The 27,604-nt window shown below is 40.3% G+C and overlaps 1 protein-coding gene and 1 long non-coding RNA gene across 4 annotated transcripts in view; one reads left to right on the top strand and one right to left on the bottom strand.

Annotated features, from left to right (window-relative positions):
* Nucleotides 1-27,604, bottom strand: part of LOC109431771 (uncharacterized) — a 436,488-nt gene that overhangs the window by 76,689 nt on the left and 332,195 nt on the right. For all 3 annotated transcript variants that reach the window (XM_062856052.1, XM_062856051.1, XM_062856053.1), the window contains 2 exons: nt 16,823-16,970; nt 8,502-8,962 (listed from right to left, as the gene is read on the bottom strand). In XM_062856052.1, coding sequence (XP_062712036.1) covers nt 8,502-8,962; nt 16,823-16,970 — 609 coding nt within the window. The remainder of the gene's footprint in view (nt 1-8,501; nt 8,963-16,822; nt 16,971-27,604) is intronic.
* Nucleotides 20,274-21,127, top strand: LOC115267218 (uncharacterized). Its single transcript, XR_009999085.1, has 3 exons — nt 20,274-20,568; nt 20,637-20,730; nt 20,792-21,127. It is a non-coding gene; the product is annotated as an uncharacterized LOC115267218 (long non-coding RNA).

Genomic DNA, 27,604 nt, shown 5'->3' with positions numbered 1-27,604 from the left:
GAACGGAAACCGAACCCGCCGTCTCTGGATTGACGATCCATAGTATTAACCGCTAGGCTAACTGGACACCCCATGTATAAATATCAAATATTTAAATTGGTAATTACAGAATGACTATGATGAGGTACATAAGCGTTACCAAAAACAGGTGAAAACGGATGTAATTTCATGGATAAGTTCTTGATTACCATTTTCGAATGGGATAATTAATTTTTGAACACACGTGAGATGAACCAAGCAAAGGTCAATTGTATTGTACGCTGTCCGACACAATATTGAAACAAACATAAACATTTACATTTAACAATTACATGCATGTCACGATGGCAGGCAATCGCCCAGTATGGAGATCTTTCAATTCGGCTCTCTGCATCACCATGATGCTGTCCATAACCTACACACTATACACAGATAAAAATAATGAGATTTACACGTCATGTAAACTTCATTTTAGTCATTTAAACTTCCAGTTATGATGATTTACATGATATATCATGTAAATTTGTGTTATATGTCATGTAAAAACTCTGAGTCATGCTGAATTACAGGACATATAATGGAAATTTACATGATATTTCATGAGAATCACATGACATGTCATGTAAACTTTTGTGAAATCGCACGCTTCATTTATGTGCATAATATATCTTTTCGATGTGGGTACGTAGAATCATTTTTGGTCATCTGGGAAGCGTGAGGAGTTTGCCGATGCAGAGGGCAGAGGTCTAGTTTTTCAGGTATAAAGGGGGAGGGTCAAAGGGATTTCAAGGGAATTTTAAGGGAGGAGGGGGTCAGGAACGTTTCCAGGCGTTTCAGAAAGTTTCTGATGGCTTTTAGGGAGCTGCATACCCGAGCAAAGTTTCATAATAAACGGAACATACAGGGTGCGTGCGATATTTTTGCACTAAATCATATCGTAATCATAAAACATTTTTTCGCGAACAATTGTGATTATTTCAATGATTTAGGAAGAAAAAGGTGGTCCTAATATCGATAACCTTTTTTGAACGATCCTGAGAACCGCTGCAAGTCCGTTTTAGTGTTGTTCTTTATATTTTGGTCAACAATTGTGTTATTTTAGGTAAAACTAGAATATTTTTTGTACGAGGAGCTCCAATGGTATCATCGTTATGTGTGCCGTTCAAAAAGTATCCCATAAATTTGAAAAAGAGGTTTCTAGAATACGAAAATGCAAACAACTTGAGTAAAAATATATGGAGCAGCTGCATACTATCTGCATTTTCTCAGCTGTCAAGATCGCTATGAAGCTGATTTTTTCAGTGTAGTTGCTTGTTACCTACAAAAAACTACATCGCTGGAATGGAAGATAGCGGAGATATAACTGGAAGAAGTCGGAAAATCTAATTTGAGCAATGGTATTCTACTAGGGCTGCTCAAACATTTATGAGAAAATTTAAAACTAAAATATCCTAAATCTGACCACCTCAATTTCCTGTTTTAGACTCCCATAAGCTACAGCACAAATTTTAGCTGAATTGATAAGGTCTTAGGTATCGCTGGACTAGTCTGAAGTTTATATGGTAAAACTGGTACAAATATGTGCAGGAATGGCATAGTTTTAGTTTTCTGCCACTAGATGGCACTGGAAGCGTTCAATAACCCTTATTTTTAGTATTATTATAGGGAATTCTAAGCGGAACATCTTTGTTGAAGACCGCTAAGTGATCCGATGCTTGCTAAAAAAAAAGTTGTACCCTAGACTTAGTGTCAGGGATTGGCGGCATGCACCGTGCGGTGCGAAAAAAGCGTGTGCTTCACACAATCGCAAGTGCTCGTCTCCCGTTTTGCCGAGAGACAAGAGACGTATGAGTGAGAGCTTTCGTAATTGTGCGAGAGACAATCGCAGCACTAGCTCTACGGCGCAGGGAGTAATGCACGGTGCTTGGACTGCGCTTGTCTCCAAACAGAAAAAATCAATTAATAAATTAATTGAAGAGTTTGTGTTTTCGTCAAAGTTGTTAAGCTTGTCAAGGGTTGACAAGTGATGGGTCGTTTGATTCGAAATTTTTCCAATCGTGCGTAGTATCAAGCCAAGTGCTAAGCACGGAGACAAGCACCGAGAGAGTGCATACGAAAGAGCGTGAGAGCTCCAGCGCGCGGCAAAGTTAGCGAGCAACACACAACCGATTGCGCGTACTCGTCTCCTTCTAGTTTGTTGTGCTGTCTCGTAGCAGAGTGTGCGGCACGCAAAGAGTTTTGAGTCGCACCCTATCCCTGCTTAGTGTATCGGTAAAACAACCAGTTTTTATTGATGCTATTCGTTAATGTGTTAAAATCACCTCGTCAAAATTATTTAAATTAAAATTTTTGAAGCATATCTGTATTATTACGTCTCATGTATCATTATCGGGCTTTTACAAATTACATTTTACTGATTTCGTCTTATTTACACAACAAATAGTAGAACCCAAAATGTTATTGCGCGCTAGTGTAAAACATAGGATCTGGAAATATTTTCTCATACCACCACGTTTTTGATTATTAATGGTTTTATATTTTTCACAGTTCACTATAAATATGGTGCATTTGATGATGTGGGATTTATATTTTTATTGCAACCTGTTGCCGCTGGGAGCACTGCCAGCGATCCGAGCTGTAGACATATATAATTAGAACAATAGCTGATAGGGAAGAACGCCTGTCATCGTATAAAGTCAGAACTGAGGGATGAAGAAGCTAGGGCAAGTTTCCTAAATTTACTATTCTACTTATATCTAATTAAATTTGTTATTCTACCTAAACATACAATACGAGTAAGTGACACAATCCTTAAAACTAGTGAACTCTTAGAACTATTTAAAAATGAGCTATTTACAGTGTTCAGAAGTTTATATCAACTGTAGCGTCGGAAGAACAGACCGCAGTGGTACTGCATAATGACACCTAAAGTGTAAGAAACATGAATTCATTATATGGTAAACAAATTTTTATTAATAAACCGCCTTTTTGCAGTTTAAAGCTGCACGAAATCGTCAACTTCAAGCGTTTTAATGTGCTGCTCACAACTCGGTGTTTCGATGCTTTTCTGGGTCTGTTCCGCGCCAACACAACCCTTTGATGAAATATTCCTGTTTGAAGGTTAGTGCAAAATTACCGCACGCACCCTGTACTGTGTTATCTGAAATCAAAAACAATAAACTAAATGTGTTCTCAGTTTGGTTGAATATGCAGGCAACATAAAAAAACATGATAACATCAGTTATGTATATCAATAAAATATCTCGCTATCATCAGGGGTTTCCTGATAACAACTTCTGTAAATCTATAAATTTGATCTGATTGAAAACTCATGTTTTTTTTATTCTTCAAACACTTTACCTAATTTACAGCTCTTTTGTTCACTACCCTAGAAACATGTTTCAGACAGTTTGACTAAAAGAGGTTCTTAGAACCATCATAAAATTAAAATAAAAGATGTTAGGTTTTATGATGGTTTTAGAAAGCTCTGCAAGACTAATTAGCCATAGAAATGTTACTTGGGTAGGGCACTGCGTGCAGACCCGCATTTAAGGGGGGGGGGGAGGGAATGGGGGCAAGTGCTCCGGGCCCCCCGATTGAGAGGGCCCCCCCAAGAATCCCGAAACACTATATTTATTTTGTACAACGAACTTATATAAAATTTTATATAAAGTTCAACGAACTTATATATAATTGGGTTACCAAAAGTATCGAGACTATTTCATAATCTGAAATTCGACTTGAGAATAAATCGAAATCCTGAATTTCATGGTTTTTGGTGTACTGGCACTATTTCTAGAATGGATTTACAATTTTTGTGGGATATTTTCTTCAATATGAGCTGCCATTCTAAAACCATAAAACTGTCTTGTCAAATTATTGATAAATGCAAAACAATTGAAATTAAAAAAAACAACAACTAAACGATTCAATTGTTTCTCCAGAGAGGTATACAATATTCATCAATTGGATAAAAATAAGTTTCTTATTTATTTTGGTGTACACGAGTTTCTCTAAAACCTCTTGAAAGTTTTTATTAAGTTCTGAAGAAAAATTAAAAACGTTTCTTAACGAAACCAAAGATTAATGTTTTCAGAGTAAATTAAACGATGATTGTGTATCAATAGAAATGTCATTTCATTGATAGTTTAATAATTCAATCACTTATTTGACAATGATTGTGCATGCTTCTGTTGATTATACGATCATATTCTAAAAACACCTATACCTATTAATACCCATCTGGCTCAGTTTGTTGAGGACAGATGTTTTTATGGGAAAGATATGATAATTATTAACCCTCGAGCAATCGCGCTGTTGTATTTTGTACAACACGTTGAAAAAATCTCGCTTTTTGTACTCAGCATTAGCGTGGTGCTGACAGTAATGGCCAACCGCGCGAGTTACGGAAGGTTAAAGGAGATATTTAGGAAATTTGGATCAATTTTGGAAACCTAGCTACCTAAAACATCTCGGAGCAGTGATTTACATAGGGGCTGTCCATAAACCACGTGGTCATGAGGGGGGTTGAAAAGTCCCAAAAAAAGGACCACGTGGTTTATGGACAGCCCCATATCTATATTTCGGGTTTCACCGACGTTTTCGAGAATTTATTGCTACGCAAAAAAAAAAAACAGTAAAAATTAAAAAAATAAAGAATTACACAACATTGCCAAAAAAATTAATATAAGGTTTAAATCTTTAAAATCTTGCTTTTGGGGGCCTACTCTAAAAAGTTTGCTCCGGGCCCCCCGAAGCCTAAATCCGGCACTGATTGCGTGGGCGATTTCAATTGGCGGCTGCACCTACACTTTGTACAGCGCCTATGTATTCTATTCTAATTCTACTGCTAGTTCTACTACATATATCGAACTGGCTGCTGTCACTTTTCTACTCTGTCCATGGGTAGAATGATGAGCACGAGGATGTTGATGTGTGGCTCTTGTTCCTTCTCCAGTTCAATTGGGGGTCCATTATGAGTTGCCGTTAGCCGATATCCAAGTTTCCGGGTCCGTTAATATGCTCTAACGGACCCGAACGGCTCAGAAGAGGGTCAGGTGTCAGCTGCTCTAGGGGGAAGACCATCCACTTATGAAGTGAACGTGTAGCCACTACGCCTAAGGCCCCGGCAAAAAAAAAACTCATCTTGGTATCAGAGAGTTACTCGGTCATTGATAAAAAAAAACTTGAGATGTTGTTGTCAATGATGATGCTTCAGAGTTTGAAAGGTTTGGTAACATGTTATAATTCAGGTGATAACACAAAATTGTAAAATGAGTTCTGGAGCGAGCACTACTTATTGTTTTATTATTGTGCTGTTATTCAACTTTGCTCGGGTAAGGTCCCAGGTGAACTTCACGGGGGTTTCAGAGGTGTTTCAATGTGTTTCAAAGCGTATTAAGGTGTTTCAGGAGGCTCTCAGGTGAGCTTCAGCGTGTAGAATTAGCTTAAGTAAAAATACACATAAATATGATCATAAAAAAGATGAGCTTCACGATGATTTCAGAGAGGTTTCAGAGACGTCCTATTACGTTTCAGGACGTTTGGAGTTCTTTTAGGAGGCTTCGGAAGTTCTAAGGCTAGTTTCACAGTTGTTTCATGGGGAATTCAGAAGCGTTTGTTATCAAAATCGTCAACCAACTATCATGCACCAGAATTCTAATAATAATAATAATAATAATAATAATAATAATAATAATAATAATAATAATAATAATAATAATAATAATAATAATAATAGGGACCTTTCTAGACAGCGTGAAGCCCACGTGACCACCCGTAGGCTCCGCAGAACGTCAAACCTGCCCCTGCCAGGCCGCTGGAAGCCTCCGTGTGCAATCCAAGACTCCGCAGGACCCATCCGCCCTGTAAAACACCACCCGGAACACTTCCAGGCAGTAGGAAGGCCACGTGCTCAACCGTAGGCTCCGCAGAACGTCAAACGGGGCTCTTCCCTAGGCCGCTGGAAGCCTCCAGGTCCAAGTACAATCCCTACCGGAACCCTCCGGCGAGCGAAATACCATCTGGGGCACATTCAGGCAGCGGGAAGCTTACGTGCTCAACTACAGGCAAAAATAAACGCCAACCGGGGCTCAGCCAAGCCGCGGAAACGCCCGTACCCACTCAGGACCCACTCAGGACCGAGTGTTCAGCGTAGAACCGATCGGGACCTCTCGCGGCTGCGGGATTTCAAGGTCCATTCCGAACCAAGGCGTCCAGCGAAACACCCCGGGGATCTATTCACTCCGCGATTGTCCGCGTGCCCACTCAAACCGTCCGGCTTGGTCGAGGAAAACTCCAACTGTGACCCATCCTGGCCGCGTTCTCATGTCCATTTCGGACCCCAGTCACTCATTCAGGTCGATCCAAGCTGTCGGCTGTGGCCCATCCAGGCCACGGGCTGCGTTTGAGGCCAACTCTACGCCACGCCGGACCAACCCGTCCAACTAATCGCCACTCGGCCCATCAGCCAGGCCGGGAGTAGTCAACAGATCTAGCCATGGTCCTAGTCAAGACTATTCAAGCCGTTGTTTCCGATTGTCCAAAGGGCTCAGGCATGCTCACCAACCTCTCCCTAATGTACTCGAAGATTCGATGACCTTTACTCAAGTAAGTTCTTGGAGACCCTCAAGGAATCATTGAACTCATCACTTGATAGACCAAAGTTACTTGCGGCTTTATGTCATAAAGCTCTCAGAGACAACCAAATACCAAATATCTAATAGATCCAATTACCTATAGTCAATCTTGGAGATCCAGACAATGCAATGGACTCACCACAATAGCTTATCAGCCAAAATGTTGAAAATCAAGCTTAAGAGCAGTTTATTCATCCATTGTACAGCAATACTGTTATTTTCATGCAACTCTAATTTATGCACCTTTTTATGCTCTGCAGGGGGGCCAGAGTCCTTTTAGAGGGCTTCAGAGGGTTTCAGGGGGTCTGAGGAGGTTCCAGAGGAGTTTCAGAAAGACGTAGGAGCGTTTCAAGGGTCGCTTCAATGGGCCCCAGGAGGGTCCAGATTAGTTTCAGTGAGTCTCAAGGGGTTTCAGGGGTACCAGGGAGTGTAAGGGGAATTTAAGGGGGCTTTAGAGGACCCTGATCCTCTCAGGGGGCTTCAGAAAGCATCCAAAGGAAATCAGGGGCGTTTAAGGAGGTTTTATGTGAATTTAAGGAGTACCAGGAGGTCTCAGAGGCGTTCTAGGGGGTGTCAGCGGGTCCCTAAAGCAGTTCAGAGTTCACGGTGAGGTTTCTGGAAATTATTTCTGAATTTCTAAAGGAAAGAACTTCCAAATTTTTGTGAAAAAAAAATACCTCCTGCAAATGTTTTTTAGAAGAAACTTTTGGAGGAATTCCTGAAGAAAGCACTTGAGAAATTTCAAAACAAAACTTCTGGAAAAATTCTGACAATATTTAAGAAATGTTTGCAGAAGTACATGAAGGAATACAAGCATTATCTTATGTAGCAGTTCTTGTACGTACTTTCAAGAGCATTCTTTCCGGTATCACAGGATGAATTTGGGAATGAATTTCTGAGTAAATCCGTGGACCAGTTTTTAAATCAATCTTTTGAGAAATTTTTTGAGAAACTCCTGTAGAAATCCCAAGCAAAATTCCTGAAAGAGTCTCAAGAGGAATCCATGAAGAAATATTCAAAGAAATGCATGGTCGGGAGGCATCTTTAGAGGAATCCTGCGATAATCTTCTTTCTGTAAACACAGACAATTTTTGAATTTTGAAAGAATTCCCAAAAGATTTTTTTTTTACTAAACTCATGAAAACAAGGGGTTTTTGGAACTCATTCTTAACCCTTCAGCGCATGCGCCGTTGTAAAAAGTACAGCACTACCAAAAAACCCCGCTTGTCGTAAACAGCGCGAGCGCGGTGCAGTTTCAGCTGCTTGATGGCGCGCGTCCTGGAAGGTTTATTGGGCGCAATAGTGGAGTTATTACTGTTTGAGCTTACCAGTACAGAGGGCGCTGAATTTCGGAAAGCTTGAGTAACCACGATAGCACTGAAAATCCAGTGTATTGAAAGCAATGCACGTATCAGTTTCCCTCTACGCGAGCGCTGTGACTCACTTTTACGCAACCACCAGCTTCTCGGACAGCTTGAATTTGATTGATATGTTATTTAGGGAGTATTGAAGGCGTGAATTCTTCTGAAAATATTTTTGAACTGTTCGGAAGACAAACGAGATATTCCGGTGAAAGTAAGTAATGAAATTGAAAAAGTCTGTTGTACAGGCTCCCTCTAACCACCCGATGGAGACGCATGGTAGTTTAGTTTGACGGAAAGAAGGCACGAATATTATGTATGCCTTATGTTGTTCCCGAAAAGCCAATCATTCTAATTAGATTTCCCAAAGCTTTCGAGTCACACCGCTAAACCGGCTACAACCATGCATCATCACTAAAGCACATCACACCTGAATAGTTTTTATTGGCATCTGTCATACATTCCCTCTGTATGCCAGTAATACGAACGACGGTTTGGCTTCCTCTCACTTAGATCAACTTACCTTGTTCACATCCGTTAGTTCAATCAAGCCATGCTCGCCGTACGTCCGGATGCCACCGTTGGTACTATCGACGCTGCTGCTGTGCCGGTGCAGGGACGATAGCTTGAGCGACTTTGGCGAAAGCCGCAACCTCAAAGCGCGTGGAATGGTACTATTATTGCTTCCCCCGCCAGCAGAGGTGGCCGAAGCAGGGGCAGCGGCATTGACGATGGCACTGTTTGCCGTGCTGGTCGGAGTAGTTGGATTAGTGATGGTGCTGCTACTATTGCTCGGTGGGTCCACCGCAATGGGAGGAGATTTGGGGCCCAGACCGCCCGAGTCGCTGCCCGAGAACGAATTGTTCTCGGTGGCCGTTTCCAGTGCGGACGCTTTGCTCGACTCGGGGCATATCTTGTGAATCAATCTCACTCCCAGCCTGACGGTGGACCGCCTCTGGACACGTTCATCCGTTGTGGACTCAGCTGCAATGATAGAATGGAAAGGAGAGAAAAAAAGTGAATAAAACAAACCGGAAGGTGTGTAGTGTTGTTTCAATATTCGCGCGACCATTAATGGAAGTTTTCTGTATGCACAGTTTTACTGTCCACTGGCGCGGCGAATGCGGGCTGGATGGATGTGCATGGCACACAGTGGGAAAAATAAACTCAAGCAAGCCACAAAGAGCCAGGAATGTGCAGTTAATTGTATCAGGTACTCGAAGTAACCACGAAACCTTATTCAGAGTTAACCAATCCATAAAGTGAGTCATCTACCTGAAAGTCCAACCTATCTTAGGTCCTCACAAGTTTCTACCTCATGCTTTCACGGGTCAGTCAATGACCCCCCCCCCCTTCCGCGAGTCAATCACGTAGTCGCCGGCTTAAAATAGGATTCTAACCCCAATTCAAGATGTCAAGTGACTCGTGTCGAGGAAAGAGTGATCAAGGGAGTGAAGAAAAAGCTCAATCGTTAAAGGAGCCTGTGGTGTACCTGGGCACCACCCACAGTATTTCGTCCCCTATTGAGCGATTCCAAGCAACAGCATCAAAATTAAGGAAATTTTTTAATTCATGATTTTCTATTGAACTGAAACTTTGCACAGTTTTTCAGTTCCATCTAAATCGCCATTTTTCGATATCAAATTTTTATTTTGAATCACGACTAACTTTTCGAAAGGGTGTATGTGAAAATGGTTCAATAATATTCAAAAATCTGTACAGCCAAAATGGTTCGTTCGATTGCTATGAATTTTTCAGCAAAGTTAGATAACTAAATGGTGATTCCTATGAAAATATACACTGTGAAAAAAACATCTTTTTTAACATTAAAAATATCATTTTTGTCACAAAAACTCAAATATCTCAAAACCCTATCTTTTTACCAACGCAATTTTTTTAGGGAAGACGGTCCATTGTATTAGCAATCTACCATAAAAATTTGGTGATGGTAAACTAATAAACAAAAAAGTTATAACATTTCAAACATTTCACAATTTTCACATTTGGTAAATATTTTTTTCTGTGTAAATTATTTCGGTCAGAAATCGCAGTTTGATGCTGATTTTATTGTTCAGCAAAGTTAGATAACTAAATGGTGATTCCTAAGAAAATATACACTGTGAAAAAAAAATCTTTTTTAACATTAAAAAATATCATTTTTGTCACAAAAACTCAAATATTTCAAAACTTTATCTTTTTACCAACGCATTTTTTTAGGGAAAACGGTCCATTGTATTAGCAATCTACCATAAAAATTTGGTGATGATAAACTAATAAACAAAAAAGTTATGACAATTCAAACATTTCACAATTTTCACATTTGGTAAATATTTTTTTCTGTGTAAATTATTTCGGTCAGAAATCGCAGTTTGATGCTGATTTTATTGTTCAGCAAAGTTAGATGACTAAATGGTGATTCCTAAGAAAATATACACTGTGAAAAAAAATCTTTTATAACATTAAAAAATATCATTTTTGTCACAAAAACTCAAATATTTCAAAACCCTATCTTTTTACCAACGCAATTTTTTTAGGGAAAACGGTCCATTGTATTAGCAATCTACCATAAAAATTTGGTGATGATAAACTAATAAACAAAAAAGTTATGACAATTCAAACATTTCACAATTTTCACATTTGGTAAATATTTTTTTCTGTGTAAATTATTTCGGTCAGAAATCGCAGTTTGATGCTGATTTTATTGTTCAGCAAAGTTAGATAACTAAATGGTGATTCCTAAGAAAATATACACTGTGAAAAAAAAATCTTTTTTAACATTAAAAAATATCATTTTTGTCACAAAAACTCAAATATTTCAAAACTTTATCTTTTTACCAACGCATTTTTTTAGGGAAAACGGTCCATTGTATTAGCAATCTACCATAAAAATTTGGTGATGATAAACTAATAAACAAAAAAGTTATGACAATTCAAACATTTCACAATTTTCACATTTGGTAAATATTTTTTTCTGTGTAAATTATTTCGGTCAGAAATCGCAGTTTGATGCTGATTTTATTGTTCAGCAAAGTTAGATGACTAAATGGTGATTCCTAAGAAAATATACACTGTGAAAAAAAATCTTTTATAACATTAAAAAATATCATTTTTGTCACAAAAACTCAAATATTTCAAAACCCTATCTTTTTACCAACGCAATTTTTTTAGGGAAAACGGTCCATTGTATTAGCAATCTACCATAAAAATTTGGTGATGATAAACTAATAAACAAAAAAGTTATGACAATTCAAACATTTCACAATTTTCACATTTAGTAATAATTTTTTTTAGTGTAAATTAGGCTAATACAAATTTCGATTTTCTCTTATGTCACCGCCCCCTCGGAAAATTTTGGTCGGAATTCAACATTTTGAGGGGGGCACAAATAAAATGTTCAAGAAAATCAACAAATTTAAGGTGTAATTCGAGTTCCACAGAAACTTTCTTAATAAATCCGATGAGTTTATCTATGTTGCCTAATTGTTTGGATATTTTTCCATCGAATACATTTATTATTTATCATCCTCCCCCTTAACGAGTCAACGAGCGCTGTGACAAAAGAAGAAAATGAGATTTGTTCCTGCCTTTATTTCGGCCGGAAATCGCAGCTTGATGCTGATTTTATTGTTAATGGCCTTGCGTGAGTAAAACAAGCTGTTTTTATTATGTATTATGTATATTATATGTACAGTAATGTTCCGATTTTATCACGCCCTACGCGCATTAGTCGTTTATTCATTATTTGCTGTTACATTTGAGGACAAGTGTTTTCCCTCTTCTTCAAAATAAATGTTGAAAGCGTGTTTTGCAACGTTAAAAATATTGAAATGGGTATAGATGTTGAAGTATATATCAAAGCATTTTTGAAAAGGGGCGTGATTAATTGTTTAAACTGATGTCGCTGATGGTACGGTGACATGACTCTCTGCACTTAGCACTTCTGGCAATTTCTCAGTTGTTGTCGTTTTCGAACTTCCTACGCCCTGCTTTACCGATGATATACAGATGGCTCGTTTGTCAAAGTCTAGACGGCAGGACGTGCAAATGCGTAAATTTGGATTCAATTTGGGCATAACCAGTCTCTTTCAGATTATCTATGGTGCTTTCGGTGAGATTTCGTAACTCCTTTGATCATTTTTTTTTCATCAAGCGGTCTACAAGAGAGAGTTGAGTTGAAGACCTTTGAGAAAGCGACTGTTCATGTTGTTCGTTAGATTATAATAAACAAAATCACTTATTAGTTTTAACTGACTAGTTTGGTATTGTTTGCTTGGCTGAAGAAAAAATTTACTATTTAATATCCATAGCGGTAGTATTTTTTTTTTGCTTTTTCGTGAGCATTGTCATGGTATGTATACAGACAAACAAACGTAACACTGACGAAATTTTCATTGACCACGCCTTTAACGATCATTTTGAATCTTGGTTGTGGCTTTCATAACCAGAAGAGTGCCCATCATTTTTCTTTGCGTTTGACGTTTCACACTAGCGCCTTCTGATGACGATATTGCACATCGCAGTATTTCGTGAAACATTTCCACCAGGTGGGGGTAGTGTGAACTGGGCGATGGATTTTCACGTGGTAGGTAACTCTCATGCATTTGTTGTTGTTGAAGTTACTCGCATTCTTCCGATCATAAAGTCTGTTCTCTAAGAGGTATTTTTTTGAAGATAAACTAGACGTATACGCGTATATAAAACTTTTATTATACAGCTTTTGTCTTAAAAATAAGTTTAATTCCATTTTTCTTATAATCAACAGCTTTTCAACACTATCAAGGGATTTTTTCACCAGTCACGTACAATAAAAAGTATGACACTCTCAATATTTTTGATCAAAACACTGGATCGCGTCTAAGTTTCAAATAGATACTATAGAAATTATGAATAATCAAACAAAAGTATCATGAAAACAACTTGTTTAATTCAGGCGGTAGCCTTTACAATAAAATCAGCATCAAAAAATAATTCTCAAAATAATTTACACAGAAAAAAAATTTTTTTTGTTACTAAATGTAAAAATTGTGAAATGTTTGAAATGTCATAACTTTTTTGTTTATCAGTTTACCATCACCAAAATTTTATGGTAGATAGCTGATATAAAGGGCCATTTCCCCTAAAAAATTAACGTTGGTAAAAAGATAGGGTTTTGAGATATTTGAGTTTTTGTGACAAAAATCATATTTTTTTAAGTAAAAAAATATTTTTTTACAGTGTATATTTTCTAAGGAATCATCATTTAGTTATCTAACTTTGCTGAAAAATTCATAACAATCGAAAAATCCGTTTTTGCTGTACAGCTTTTAGAATATTTTTGAGCTGTTTTAGCATACACCCTTCTGAAAAGTTAGTCGTGAGTGAATATGAAGGTTTGATATCGAAAAATGACGATTTAGATGAAATTGAAAAACTGTGCAAAGTTTCAGATATTTTTGAAATGGTCGCTCAGGATCGACTGACATGACTCCGTGGAATTCCTCTATTGCGTAAACGCAATTCGCGTTCTGGCGTGGTGGACCTCTTTTCCCGTGCAAATCGTGGGATTAAGTATCAAGACAAATTTAAACAAACAAACAAATCAATCAGATGATAGTTGTAGTGGCGAGGCCAACCGTTTGGCAAGACGTGGGTTGTCTAGGTCTCCGTTTAGGAAAGGTTGGTTCAGCGTGGGAGCTCCAATCCATTCCCCAGCTAGCCTACCGGGGGAGATATTGGACGGAGCGTGGTTGACGAGGGACATCAACCAAAAAAGAGATGGGCTATCTGCATCAGAGGGAGCTTAGCAGCAACTTGGCTAGATCATCGACTTTGCGCCCACGAAGTCCAACATAAGTAAGGACCTTAAAATGGCCCTGTTACGACGTCGTCAGTCGACGGACGATGCCAAGCAAGACCACGAGAGACTCGTGAAGACTGCTGCAGCGGCAGAACCGACGAGAGCTAAGGTTACGAAGTTTAGACGGAGGCCTTCGCTTTCGCCGGAAGCCCAAAAGTTGTGGCGGATGTGACTGCATTTGATAAGCACTCGCAGAAGCGGGCGAGGCAGCCGTCAGGTGAGGAGCTCTCAGGTGATGCCCGCAAGGCTTGGCGGATACTAGCCCCGTAGGTCGGGTCGGCAGTAATGCCGGCAAGTCGGACCCCAGCCAGGCGCCAGCCTAGGCGAGTCCACCCTAGAAATGGGAGGCCATTGGCTTACTGGTGGACCGACGCGATTGCGGACCTGCGCCGTGCCTGCCTACGGGCTAGGCGGCGGATGCAGCGAGCACGATCAGAGGAAGAGCGAAACGAACGGCGGGTGGTGTTCGCCGCTGCAAAAGCCGCACTTAAGACCAAGATAAGAGCAAGCAAAAAGGCCTGCTTTGAGGGTCTCTGTCAGAGTGCCAATACGAACCCGTGGGGTGACGCCTACAGGATCGTTATGGCCAAGACGAGAGGTGTGATGGCTCCTACAGAGCAATCTCCAGAGATGTTGGAGGGGATCATTGGGGGACTTTTTCCGCGTCATGATCCTAGTCCTTGGTCTCCTTTCGTAGGACAGCCGGGGACTGGGGCTGGCGATGAGGAGAGGGTCACCGATGTGGAATTTGCGAGGATAGCTAAGTCCCTTAGCGTAGGTAAGGCCCCAGGTCCGGACGGAGCTCCGAACATGGCCTTAAAAGTAGCTATTGCAGAGGCTCCCGAGATGTTCAGGTCTGCTATACAGAAATGCCTGGACGAGGGAGTTTTCCCAGAAGTTTGGAAGAGGCAGAGCCTGGTACTATTGCCAAAGGCGGGGAAACCACCCAGAGACCCGTCGGCGTATAGACCAATATGCTTGATTAACACGGCGGGGAAGGTGCTCGAAAAGATCATCCTCAATAGAATGTTAAGGCACAACGAGGGTGTACATGCGGTCTCTTGAGTAGCCAGTACGGCTTCCGGAAGAGAAGGTCGACCGTAGCCGCTATCCTGTCGGTTACAAAAACCATCGAAAAAGCACTCGAGCCAAAGAGGAGAGGGATTCGTTTCTGTGCAGTAGAGACTCTGGATGTAAGGAAAGCGTTTAACAGCGCCAGTTGGCCTGCTATTGCAGATGCGCTCTTGCGTCTGGGGATACCGGGGTACCTGTACAAGATTCTCGAAAGTTACTTTCAGAATCGAGTACTAATTTACGACACGGAAGTGCTTTCACATAACCTCAGAAGCCCCGCAAAGTTCCATCTTGGGTCCGGTGTTATGGAATGTCATGTACGACGAGGTGTTGAGGTTAGAGTACCCAGTGGAAGTGAAGATTGTCGGATTTGCCGACGACATTACGCTCGAAGTCTACGGTGAAACGATCGAGGAGGTGAAGTTTACTACCGACCACTCGATCAAGGTTGTGGGGGCGTGGATGCGGTCCAGGAAACTGGAGCTGGCTCACCACAAGACAGAGATGACGGTTGTTAACAACCGGAAGTCGGAGCAGCAGATGGAGATCAGTGTGGGAGAGTGCACTATCCTGTCAAAGCGCTCCGTCAAACACGTTGGGCGTGATGATCGACGATAAGCTTACCTTCGGTAGCCACGTCGATTATGCCTGTAAAAGAGCCTCCACAGCTATTGCGGCACTGTCCCGGATGATGTCCAATAGCTCTGCGGTGTACGCCAGTAAGCGCAAGCTTCTGGCTAGTGTTGCTACGTCCATACTTAGGAATGGTGGCCCGGCCTGAGAATTGCGAGCGCGTACCGTACCGTGTCACACGACGCTCTCTGCGTCATTACTGGTATGGTGCCTATCGGCATGAGGACATGGAGTGCTTCGAAATGCGCGGCACAAGAGGCATACGCAGGACTGCCAGGATGGCCTCTATGGTCAAATGGCAGCGCGCGTAGGACAGTTCCACCACAGGAAGGTGGACCCATAGGTTGATACCCAGGGTTGGATTAATAGGCGCCATGGGGAAGTTACATTCCACCTGACACAGGTCCTTTCAGGTCATGGTTGCTTCCGACAGTATCTACACCGTTTCGGGCATGCGGATTCTCCCGAACGACGCGTGACCGCATGCTTGTTACATGCGGAGAGGACAGAACTCCGGACAATCTTGTCCAGAGGATGTGTAGGGATGAGTTTGGCTGGAACGCCGTTTCAACAGCTATCACCCATATCGCCTGGGAGCTACAGAGGAGATGGCGTGTGGACTCGGAGAATGGCTAGTTCAGATGCGGTACAAGAGGTGGTCCAGGGGTTCGGAGTCGGCTTCGTAGGTTATACCGGTGCCCTACGGTCGAGATCGACCCTTACAGCAATTAAGTGGCCGCGGAGAGGAAGTCCCGGTAGCGGTGCTGTCGTGGCGTCGGTCTACTGGGTTGGATCCGAGCCCGCGGTTGGAAAGGGGTCCCCGGTAAGGGCCGGGGCAGGTGGAGACCCTGTTGTCTGCAACCTTCTGGTGCATCTGATAGGGCCTGAAGGGTAGTGATACCTTGCCTTTGGCAGGTCAGATCGTGTTGCATGTAGGCATCAGTACTTGATGCTTGCAAAACGGGGCACGGGCGTCGTGGTTGACCATGCCTGCCTTCTGAGGACAAAGGGAGTGTTGAAGACCATTCGGGAAGCTGGCTAAGGGTCAGAATGCTACCTTGGTGGGCTCCTCGAAGCGAGTCATCGATGTTCGTTGCTGCAGGCTACTACAGATCGCATCGAATTCCACCAAATTTCCGAGTAAATATATAATAGGAATAGGTTCACGTAATTCACCAACACAAAAAAAACAAAAGTTTGGTTTCCCGTATTTTCCCACTGTGCACTGAGTATCCCGTCTGGTCCTCGACGACGATGATGGTGCCTATAGCTATGGCGGCAATAATGGCAAATGCACTTACCCGTGTAAACTCGCACATCGTAGCTGGTCCCGATGGGTGCCCCGGTGTAGCGCTTTGCCGGCAGTAGCTGCACGCTTGGCGGTGCCAGTGTGCCAATTTCCAGCGCAAAAGGAACTGCATTTTTTCCCAGCCGGTCCAGAAGGGCTTCCTGTTGAGGGGGGTTGTAAGAGAACGGAAGAGAAGAATAAGGCAGGGCAGACAGTGTTTCAGAATTTTAATAAGGTATCCGGCCTTTTTCCCGGATAAAAATAGCTAGATGCAATACACTACTGTAAAACTGTGATACTTCTCAACTTTAACAATTAGTGCTATGGTAGTTTTATAATATCACACCTGCAATAAAGATGATCTAAACAGTTGAAAGAACAATATAGTGAGACATTTCTTCTTCTTCTTCTTCTTCTTCTTCTTCTTCGTAGTGGCTCTACGTTCCTAATAAAACTTGGCTTGCCTCACTTCAACTTAGTGTTCTTTAAGCACTTCCACAGTTATTAATTGAAGGGTTTTCTTTGCCTGCCATTGCATGCATATTGTGATGCAAGTACAATAATACACTATGTCAGTGAGACACTTATCTCTTTAAATTGTACGATAACAATGTCCTATTGTTATTGTGAAATTTTATGCTCTAGAACCATATGTTTTATAGTAATTCTTTCGGTCTTGCATCGCAGGTGCAAATAATCATTAAAAACTTTTTTTTTTGTTATTTCACCATTAATGTAGCAACTCAGGGTATGCAGTGGTTCTGCGGATGAACATTTCCATTAAACGTTGGTTGGTGAGTGCATAATGATCAATGCGGCAGAAGACGAAGGCTAGCCCACAACGACGCCGAAGAGTTGCGAGGGCAAAACGGAAGATTAATTCTGGAAAATGTTCCCACGTTCATCGCAGCTCGCAGCGTTCCTGCCCTGAGTCCCGTACTGATGGTACGATAACGGGAAGTAATAAATTGACGGTGGTTGGCAATTAATTAAATTTTGTAATCCATGGTGTACTGCACAAAGCAGGAATCAAAGGGAGGATGATGCGACGCGTGAGCGCGGGTCGTTGCGGTTTGCCAGTTTCCGCGCGGCGAAAAATTTCCTCCAATTAGCAGTGGGCGGGATGTTTGCATTGGTTTGTGATTGTTGTTTGCTAAATGGACATCGAGGTTATCAAGTTGGGCTATTATTTTTTTAAATCTGGAAAATTTTTACATTGAACTTAGAATGCTTTTTTTTAGGGTATTTCAAAACCTAGATTTTGTTACCAATTTTGTATGCCAGATTTTTGAACATCCTCTTATAAGATTTCAACAGACTTTTAACAACAATGCTATTACTGGACAAATTAATGGCAGTGGGAAATCACTTCGCAACGAAATCCATTTCCTTAAATTTGAATTTGTAGTAGATGATTTTTATCATTTAGAATCCGGACGGAGAACTTTACTGATATATCAAAGACGGAATAACAAACAGGAAAGGTTAAGCATTCAAAACAAAGATAATTTATTGCACTTGCATGGAAAAATATCATTGAAATTATTTTATTTTATTTTTCATACATTTTCTCCCTTTTTCTGGTTTAACCTCCCTAAAATCAGCACAATGGTAGTAAATTTGAGCGTTCACTACTTTGGCGTAAATATTAAAAAAAAAATTCCCAACATTTCTCTTCTTGCGAAATTAAGGGAAATTCAGTGAATTCCAAAGAGGCGAAATTTGAGTGTTTTTTTTATTCATAAACATTATCCCTCTTGTGCATTTTTGAATAGCAGCACGCGATTCTTGAAGCTATCATCCTTCTACACATTTGGTGTCATCATCGTAATGTAAGGAAACGATGCCCATAGCTCGACCTTCCTGCAAAATCTTGGAATTTCAAGCAGATTTATCCATGAACGCAAACTTTAATCTTCCGGGGACACTTCCTCATGACATGGTTAACATCTGAGCACATCGCACAAAATGGTTTAGAAGATATTTTTATTTATGCGACTGTCGTACCTGACCACGCTAAATTTTCAAAATGTTTGTGAAAGTTTTGGAGGAGAAGAACGCAGTGAGAGTGGTAATGCTGCAGCAAGGGACCCGACAGAACGTGGAACATTGCAAACAGAAGCGGAAAGAGCAGACCCGCCTCTTTCGGGAGAAAAAGCGCCGCCTGGAAGAAGCGGAGTGCGAGAAAATGGAACTGCTGTGCCGTTCCCAAGAAACACAGAAGTTCTATCAGAACCAGAAGCTCAACGCATCCAGCAACGGCTTCGTGCCGCGAGCCGAAATATGCAGAGATAAAAATGGAGGCCTCTTGACGGACGGACGTGAGGTGATCGAAAGGTGGAAGCAGCACTTCGATCAGCACCTGAACGGCGTGGAGAACGTAGGCACGGGAGCCCACGGCAACGAAAGAAACGACGACGCCAGTGCAGCGGAGGACGGAAATGAACCAACTCCCACGCTGAGGGAAGTTAAGGATGCCATTCACCAGCTCAAAACCAACAAAGCAGCTGGTAAGGATGGTATCGCAACTGAACTCATCAAGATGGGCCCAGAAAAGTTGGTCACCTGTCTACATCGGCTGATAGTCAGGATCGGGGAAACCGAACAGCTACCGGAGGAGTGGAAGGAAGGGTTAATCTGCCCCATTCACATGAAAGGCGACCATTTGGAATGTGAGAACTTCAGAGCGATCACCGTTTTGAATGCTGCCCACAAAGTGCTATCCCAGATCATCTCGGTCGTCTGTCACCAGCTTCATCGACGGCCGGTCGACAACGGACCAGATCTTCACCGTACGGCAAATCCTCCAGAAACGCCGTGAATGCCAGGTCCCAACGCATAACCTGTTCATTAACTTCAAAGCGGCATACGACAGTATCGACCGCGCAGAGCTGTGGAGAATTATGGACGAAAACGGCATTCCTGGGAAGCTAACTAAATTGATTAAAGCAACGATGGACGGTGTGCAAAACTGCGTAAGGGTTTCGGGTGAACTATCCAGTTCATTCGAATCTCGCCGGGGACTGACGGACTCCCATGCTCATCGCTCTGGAAGGTGTGATGCGACGAGCCGGGGAACGATTTTCACGAAATCCGATCAATCCGTGTGCATTGCGGACGACATGGACATTATCGCCAGAACATTTGGAACGGTGGCAGAGCTGTACAGCCACCTGAAACGCGAAGCAGCAAAGATTACGATAGATGGGGATACTTGGTGGAGGAGTGGTGGAAGATTTCTTCTACCACGGATCCTTACTGACGACTGACAACAACGTGAGCCGTGAAATTCGGAGGCGCATCATCAGCGGAAGTCGGACCTACTACGGGCTCCAGAAGAAACTGCGTACAAAAAGGATCCACCCACGCACCAAATGCACCATGTACAAAACGCTAATAAGACCGGTGGTCCTCTACGGGCACGAGACATGGACCATGCTCGAGGAGAACCTGCAAGCACTTGCACGCACAGAAATTTGGTTGAGTCGATTCAACAAAATGAATTGTTGAATTCAAACCCTTCGGTTTGTTGAACCGTTTATCAGGTTTTGTCGTACCAACAATCAGTTTTTGTTGCAATGACAAATATATTGGACGATTCAATAATCATGTTGTTGGTTAAGTGATTTTTTAAATAAGTGTGTTTAAAAATTAACAGTGTATTGTATTGCCGGAGTAAACAAGAAACAATGTCCGAATGTAATCGTGACTTACTGCGAAATTTAAGAAAATAAACGAAATATGTGCGAATGTCCCACTGTAAGTAAACTGGTTTTTAACTGGTTTCAAAGAAATTTAATCTATATAATACAATTTATATTTCGTAGAAAATGGTTGCGCACTGCTTTACGGACTTACGGCGAAAATAAAATTGAACCCGGTTCCACTTTCAGAGGATGAAAATCAGCAGAATTCCACATGGTAATTACCGTAGCTACGTTATTTCAATATAATATCTATATAATCTATTTCCCGCTTTCAGTTTCGAATCCTGTCAGGAATTCATATTCCATCCAGTCTTCCCAACATAACCTAGTGTGGATGCCGCCTTCAACGCAGCTGTTGACGGTAATTCAACGGGGAAGAAACTGGCGAATTTTTATGCGTATTCTAAATCAATGTGAAACGTGTCTCAGGAGATTATGTTATGCATATGATGAAAAGCTCGGTAAATAAATGCTAAAAATATAGTTTTATTCGTTGTTATAAACAAAAAAAGCAAAGAAAAACCTAAGCTGCAAATGTCAAAATAACAAACATGTTTGTCAGAAGATGGTTATATTAACAAGCAGATTTGTCGATCGAACAATTTGTTTGTAAAGATAACAATCATGTTCAAAAATGACAGCTACAATCATAATTGTAGATGCAACAAACATTTTGGGTTGAATTCAACAAAAATGTTTGTTAGCCCTCAGATGACAATCAGGTTTGTCAAGTTTGACCCAACATTTTGCTGAACGAACAATCAATTTTTCTGCGTGTGGAGTTTTCGAGCGTCGCGTGCTAAGGACGATCTTCGGCGGTGTGCAGGAGAACGGTGTGTGACGGAGAAGGATGAACCACGAGCTCGCTGCACTTTACGGCGAACCCAGCATCCAGAAGGTGGCCAAAGCCGGAAGGATACGGTAGGCAGGGCATGTTGCAAGAATGCTGGACAACAACCCTGCAAAGCTGGTGTTTGCAACTCATCCGGTTGGCACAAGTAGGCGTGGAGCGCAGAGAGCATGATGGGCGGACCAGGTGTAGCGTGACCGAGCGAGCATTGGGCGCGACCGAGGATGGAGAACGGCAGCCACAAACCGAGTATTGTGGCGTACTATTGTTGATTATGTCTTGTCTTAAATGTGATGTTGAGCAAATAAAGCCTTTTCAATCGTTCATGCGTGCAAGTAAAATACCACAGGCTGCTTTATCTGGATAATATCGCTGTGTGATAGATCGTTACACGCGTGAGTGAGGGAAAAATGTGATGCCTGCTTTTAATTAATAACTGTAGAAAAGCTCAAAGAACATTAAGTTGAAGCGTGGTAAGCAAAGTCTCAGAGGGGACAGAAAGCCATAAAGAAGAAGAAGAATTTTCCTCAACTTGAGAGCCCAGGACTTCTCGACAACTTCGCTTGAAGATTCAAACTTTCTAGGACATCAGATTAATCAGCTCTGACGTATCAAAAAGTTCGTTACAGTGAAATTGAGCAACAAATTTCACAACATAAGCACCTTGAGGCATTATGGTGGCGGTACTGTGAAAACTTGCTTTTCAAATGATGAACAGATACACACACTCAATTTCGATTTCTTTGTTCGGTAATTTATTTTACGGGTTTTGAACCGTAAATTGTAAAAGTTACTGAGTTTTCAGTATTTTCGTACAGCGTAAATGATGTTCAGTAATATTTTTTGACATTTTACTGATCACGGTTATAGTTTGTGCCGAGTGTTCAGCAAAGTTGAAGATTTACTGAGTTCAGTCAAATGAGTTCAGTCAAATGTCAAAAAACTGTACTGACTTTTCAGCATCGGTTCGTTTTTACTGAGCTTTCGTTAAAGTAAAATGTAAACATTAATCCGCGCGTGCTTCTAGCTGTCAAAAATAGAAAAAAAGCTTTGGTCAACAGAGCTATCGCCGTAAAACTGTTGTCATCATGATGTTATACATTTTTAACACCAATTCCTGTGCCGTTGCCGCTTGTTTGGTAAGTATTCGAAAATCCTCGGCACCAGAGAACTGGAATGGCCTCCTGTTCTGGACAATCCTTCAGTGACTCCGTTTGTGCTACATTAGATTGGCCGCATCTCCAAATAGAGCAACACTCGATCATCGACTGGATACTCCCGCGCATCGAGCTTTGCCCTGAGGTCATTCCAGTTCTGCCTGAGATGTCGTAGATTTTCAATACTTCCAAAAGCGGTCGGCAGCCGGCAGGTGCACATGAATCGGAGGCATCCATGTAATATGGACGGATTCGAAATGCATCGAAAGTGGGACAGGCCGAGAGAGGAACACAATATTTTTTGGAACTGAAAAACTCAGCAAGACCAATCCAATTAAATTTTAGATTACCGAAAAAGACAGTAACATGTATACCAGCTATTACTGACTAAATCAGTATTTGTTTGACAGATCGAAATGTTGTGTGTTACCGACTTTTCGGTACTCACAACCGTTTACCGACTTAATTCTGCTGTTCAAAAACCCAGTAAAATTTTACCGACTTCGGTAATCAAATCTGAGTGTGAGTCAAATACATGAAAGGAAAACACACACACTGCCATTATGCAGCTTTTCATTAAAGTATTAATTATTCAGCCATTCCATAGAAAAACGATATACTGCATCTTCAATTGTCGTGAAACTTGGTGGGCTTGTAGTTCTTCGGAATTAATTAGACCCGTATTTTTTAATTTCGCCATTAGGGTGACCAATTTTCATATAGGGTGGTCCAACAAATTAAGGTTTTCAAAACTAAAAATTTTCAAAAAATCGTAACTTTTGAACCAGTTGACCGATTTTAAACTTCTTTTTTTTTGTTTGAAAGCTATTGAATTGTAATTTTCAGGAAAAATACGTTAAATGGGCTGAAATGTGAAGAGTACTATAAAATATGCAAATATATTAGTTTTTTTTTAGGGCCCATATAGCCGAGGCGGTAAACGCACGGGTATTCAGCATGACCATGCTGAGGGTGACGGGTTCGATTCCCGGTCGGTCCAGGATCTTTTCGTAAAGGAAATTTCCTTGACTTCCTTGGGCATAGAGTATCTTCGTGCCTGCCACACGATATACACATGCAAAATGGTCATTGGCAGAGGAAGCTCTCAGTTAATAACTGTGGAAGTGCTCATAGAACACTAAGCTGAGAAGCAGGCTTTGTCCCAGTGAGGACGTTACGCCAAGAAGAGAGAGATTAGTTTTTTTTACGTTTTCATGGTCTCGGGACCAAAAAGGTACCCTGGTTTTATATTTTTATCAGAAAATTCAGGAAATTTGGCGTAACATATAAAAAAATCAGAGATGTACCTATGTTTTTTAGTTTTTGAGATATGATATTTTGAAGTAAAAGGTCAAATTTTCCCATACAAGACACTTTTTTAAATTTGATTATATTTTGATTCCTTATAACATTATGGATACCAAAACCACCAGGAATCACTTTAAAAAGCAATACTATGTATAGTTTTATGAGAATTTGCAATTTCAAGCAATTTAAGAGTAGCTAGTACTAAAATATATGACTCTCTATGTTCATAAAATCATATCTCAAAAAAAAAACAACATACATTTCTGATTTTTTGATATGTTAGGCTAAATTTCCTGAATTTTCTGATAAAAATATAAAACCAGGGTACCTCTTTGGTCCCGAGACCATCGAAACGTGAAAAAACTAATATATTTGCATATTTTATAGTACTTTTTACATTTTAGCCCCCTTAACGTATTTTTCCTGAAAACTACAATTCAATAGCTTTCAAACAAAAAAAAAAGAAGTTTAAAATCGGTCAAATAGTTCAAAAGTTATGATTTTTGAAAATTTTTAGTTTTGAAAAACCTTGATTTTTTGGACCACCTTATATGAAAATTGGTCACCCTAATGACGAAATAAAAAAATACGGGTCTAATTATTTCCGAAGAACTACAAGCCCACCAAGCTTCACGACAATCGGAGATGCACTATTAGCGTGGGACACAAAAATACATTTTACTCCTGTACACTTTTTGAGTTCCATTCTGGCCCCTTATCAACTGTGCAAAATTTCAGCTCGATCGGAGTAACTATATTTTAGCGCCAGCCGTTTGAAGTTTTCATACGATTTACTATGGGGAAAATCACTTTTTCAAAGAAAAATCGCTACAGGTTGCCCCTTAATCCCTAAAAATATATCGATGAATGATTTCTGTTGGAAATTTTACGAGGAACAAACCTTCTGAAGACCGCAAAGCGATCTAAGGCATGTGGAAAAAGTTATTGACTGAAAACCGAATGGCATGATAAAGCTGTTTAACATGTAAGGAATAACAATAAATAATAAAATCTCGTCATTTTATCGATCGGGAAAGGCTTAATAACTTTTTCCACGAATGTCGCATCGCTTTGCGGTCTTCGGAGGTCTGATTCCTCGTGAAGTTATCTACAGTAATCATTCAACGAACTATTTTTAGGGATCAATGGGTGACCTCAATCGATTTTTATTTGAAGAAGTAAATTTTCCCCATAGTAAATCGTATGAAAAACTAAGAATGGCGGGCGCTAAAATATAGTTTCTTCGATCGATCTGAAATTTTGCACAGTTGATATGGGACCAAAATGGAACTCAAAAAGTATACAGGAGTTGGAGTTTTTCCATTTTTTATATTTTCCCATATAAACCGTGTACCACGCTAATGCACTATATCGTTTTTCTATGGAATGGCTGTTATTTCTAGAACGTGGTTTTGCGTATACATGTTCACAAGTACAGGTATGCCTCTATTACGAATCCTATAATAAACTCAATTGTCATGATTGCTGAGCATGTCGGCCTTCCCTAATAAAAAAAGTATTTGAATGTTATTTGGTAAGCCAAGAAAAGCACTCGAGGATTGGGAAACATCTCTGTTTTGAGGAAAAAGTACAGAAACTAAATTATTTTAGAATTAATGTTTACAAGCTCATAATTAAATAGTAGTTCACCTTAGCCAAAGAATAAAAACAAGTTAACTCTGTTAAAAACCTCATAATAGCATTGAAATTGTGGGTATGAGCCTACATTAAACCATTGTCTTGAAGAACACAATAACGAGAACAAAATTCAAAACAGAATTCAGTTGGGCAATAAGGACTGTTCAATTGATAAAACGGACAACTTAACAAGGCTATAAAAAGAAGACGCGTTGTTCAAATATAACCACCCTTGATGCGTTGTTCAGTACATCATCTTTCATTATAGTAATCATTTTTGAATCGAATAAAAATAGTTTTATTTTATAGAAAATCGACCAGGTGTTAAATGAGGTGAATTTTTCGATTGCTGAAAATTGAAAATATATATAAAATTACTGTTCACATATGGTATATCGTTTTTAATACCAGAAAAGTATGTGCCATGCTGCAGCAGTATGCAAAATTCAAACTCAATTGGAAAATGAAGTGTTGAGATATTAAAGTCTCAAGTGAGATTCGATTTTTTGAATAAAATTCAATTGTAAAGAAATAAATGGCATGAAAATATTAAATAATCCAGTTTAATTTTATGCATCCAGTCGCAAGTGGGAATGATGTGGTTTTAAATGCAGAAAACTGCTTCTTAATAGCATTGCTGGTTTGGTTACTGTGCGTTATTAAAGACACAGTAATCAAAACAGTTTCGTTCTTTGAAGGTTCTCCCAAATAAAAAATGCAACCTAATGCAAATTTTGCATAACAATGATATTGAAAATAAAAACTTTGCATCCGATTATTATTAAATAAGGTGTACCATAACATGGGACCAACTTTGTTGAAACAATAATAACAAGGTTTGCTAGTGTCGAAAATCTGCATCAATGCAGCAAAAAGTATGACATTTTTTGATATGACTATCTTTATTGATTAAATTTTTGATGAAAAAGGCTATTTAAAGTAATTTTTTCTTCTGTATCATTCAGAGAGCAATATTCTACTACTCTGGACAAATTTTCAGCCGAATCCGTGATGCTATTGCAACACAGGACTTAAATGAACATTTTTTAATAATTTCTATGAAAACAAGCCAACTCACTATATCAAGCTGGAGAATGCTTGGTGCATTATTACTGAACAACTATTGAGATTTACCTTTAGCAGGATAGTATAAGATTCCAATACATTAAAAACTTCATGAAAATGTGTATGTTAAGTATGTGGGAAGTTATGTCGAATTTTGAGAAATGGGTTTTCATTGGTGTTTTACGAAAACCACTTCAGTTACACAATAAAGAACATTTTGCTTAATGTTATATTTTTCCTACATTTGAGAATATCTATAGAAAGTTATGCAAAAAACTGATAATGATTTTATTGAAAAATAAAAAAGATATCGCACAAGAAAGTTGTTCGTTTTATAAATTGAACAGTCCTTATTCGATCAAGGGCAACTTCACGGTACTAAACATAGTTTCAGGATTAATCCACGATATTTGACATAGCTGTTGGACCTAAACTTAAGTTTGACTTTGAATTTAATAGCAATATGTTGCTTATTACTTATGCCACCATTTTTAACAAATAACTGATATTGCTTCGGAATGTTGGCTTTGCAGTCTTTTGGGGAATCGAAAACACTAGTTTATGATTTTTCCCGACGTTTCGGTCCGTATGGGACCTTTTTCAAGGGTTCAATCGGTCAAGGTTTCCTAGTCAAGATGGCTTTGCTAAACTCAAAAATGTCATGCGGAAGTTTTGGTATAGATTGAGTCCGTTCGGTTTTCAACCGTCGTGATGCGGACAATCTCCTACCTATCGGGCGGTCTAGAATTCGGTCCCTGTTTTTGGAATCTTCCACCAAAAGCACATTCCACATTCCCTTCGAAGACCGCAAATCGATCTAAGGCATGTGGAAAAAGTTATTGACTGAAAACCGAATGACATGCAAACGCTGTTTAACATGTAAGGAATAACAATAAATAATAAAATCTCGTCATTTTATCGATCGGGTGAGGCCTAATAACTTTTTCCACGAACGTAGGTCTAATTCCTAGTGAAGTTTTCTACAGAAATCATTCATCGACTTATTTTTAGGGATCTAGGGGTGACTCCTAGCGATTTTTCTTTGCAGGAGTAAAATCTCCCCATAGTAA

Source organism: Aedes albopictus, chromosome 3, assembly GCF_035046485.1.
Source record: "Aedes albopictus strain Foshan chromosome 3, AalbF5, whole genome shotgun sequence".
NCBI lineage: Eukaryota > Metazoa > Arthropoda > Insecta > Diptera > Culicidae > Aedes > Aedes albopictus.
This window is presented reverse-complemented; position numbering and strand designations above follow the sequence as displayed.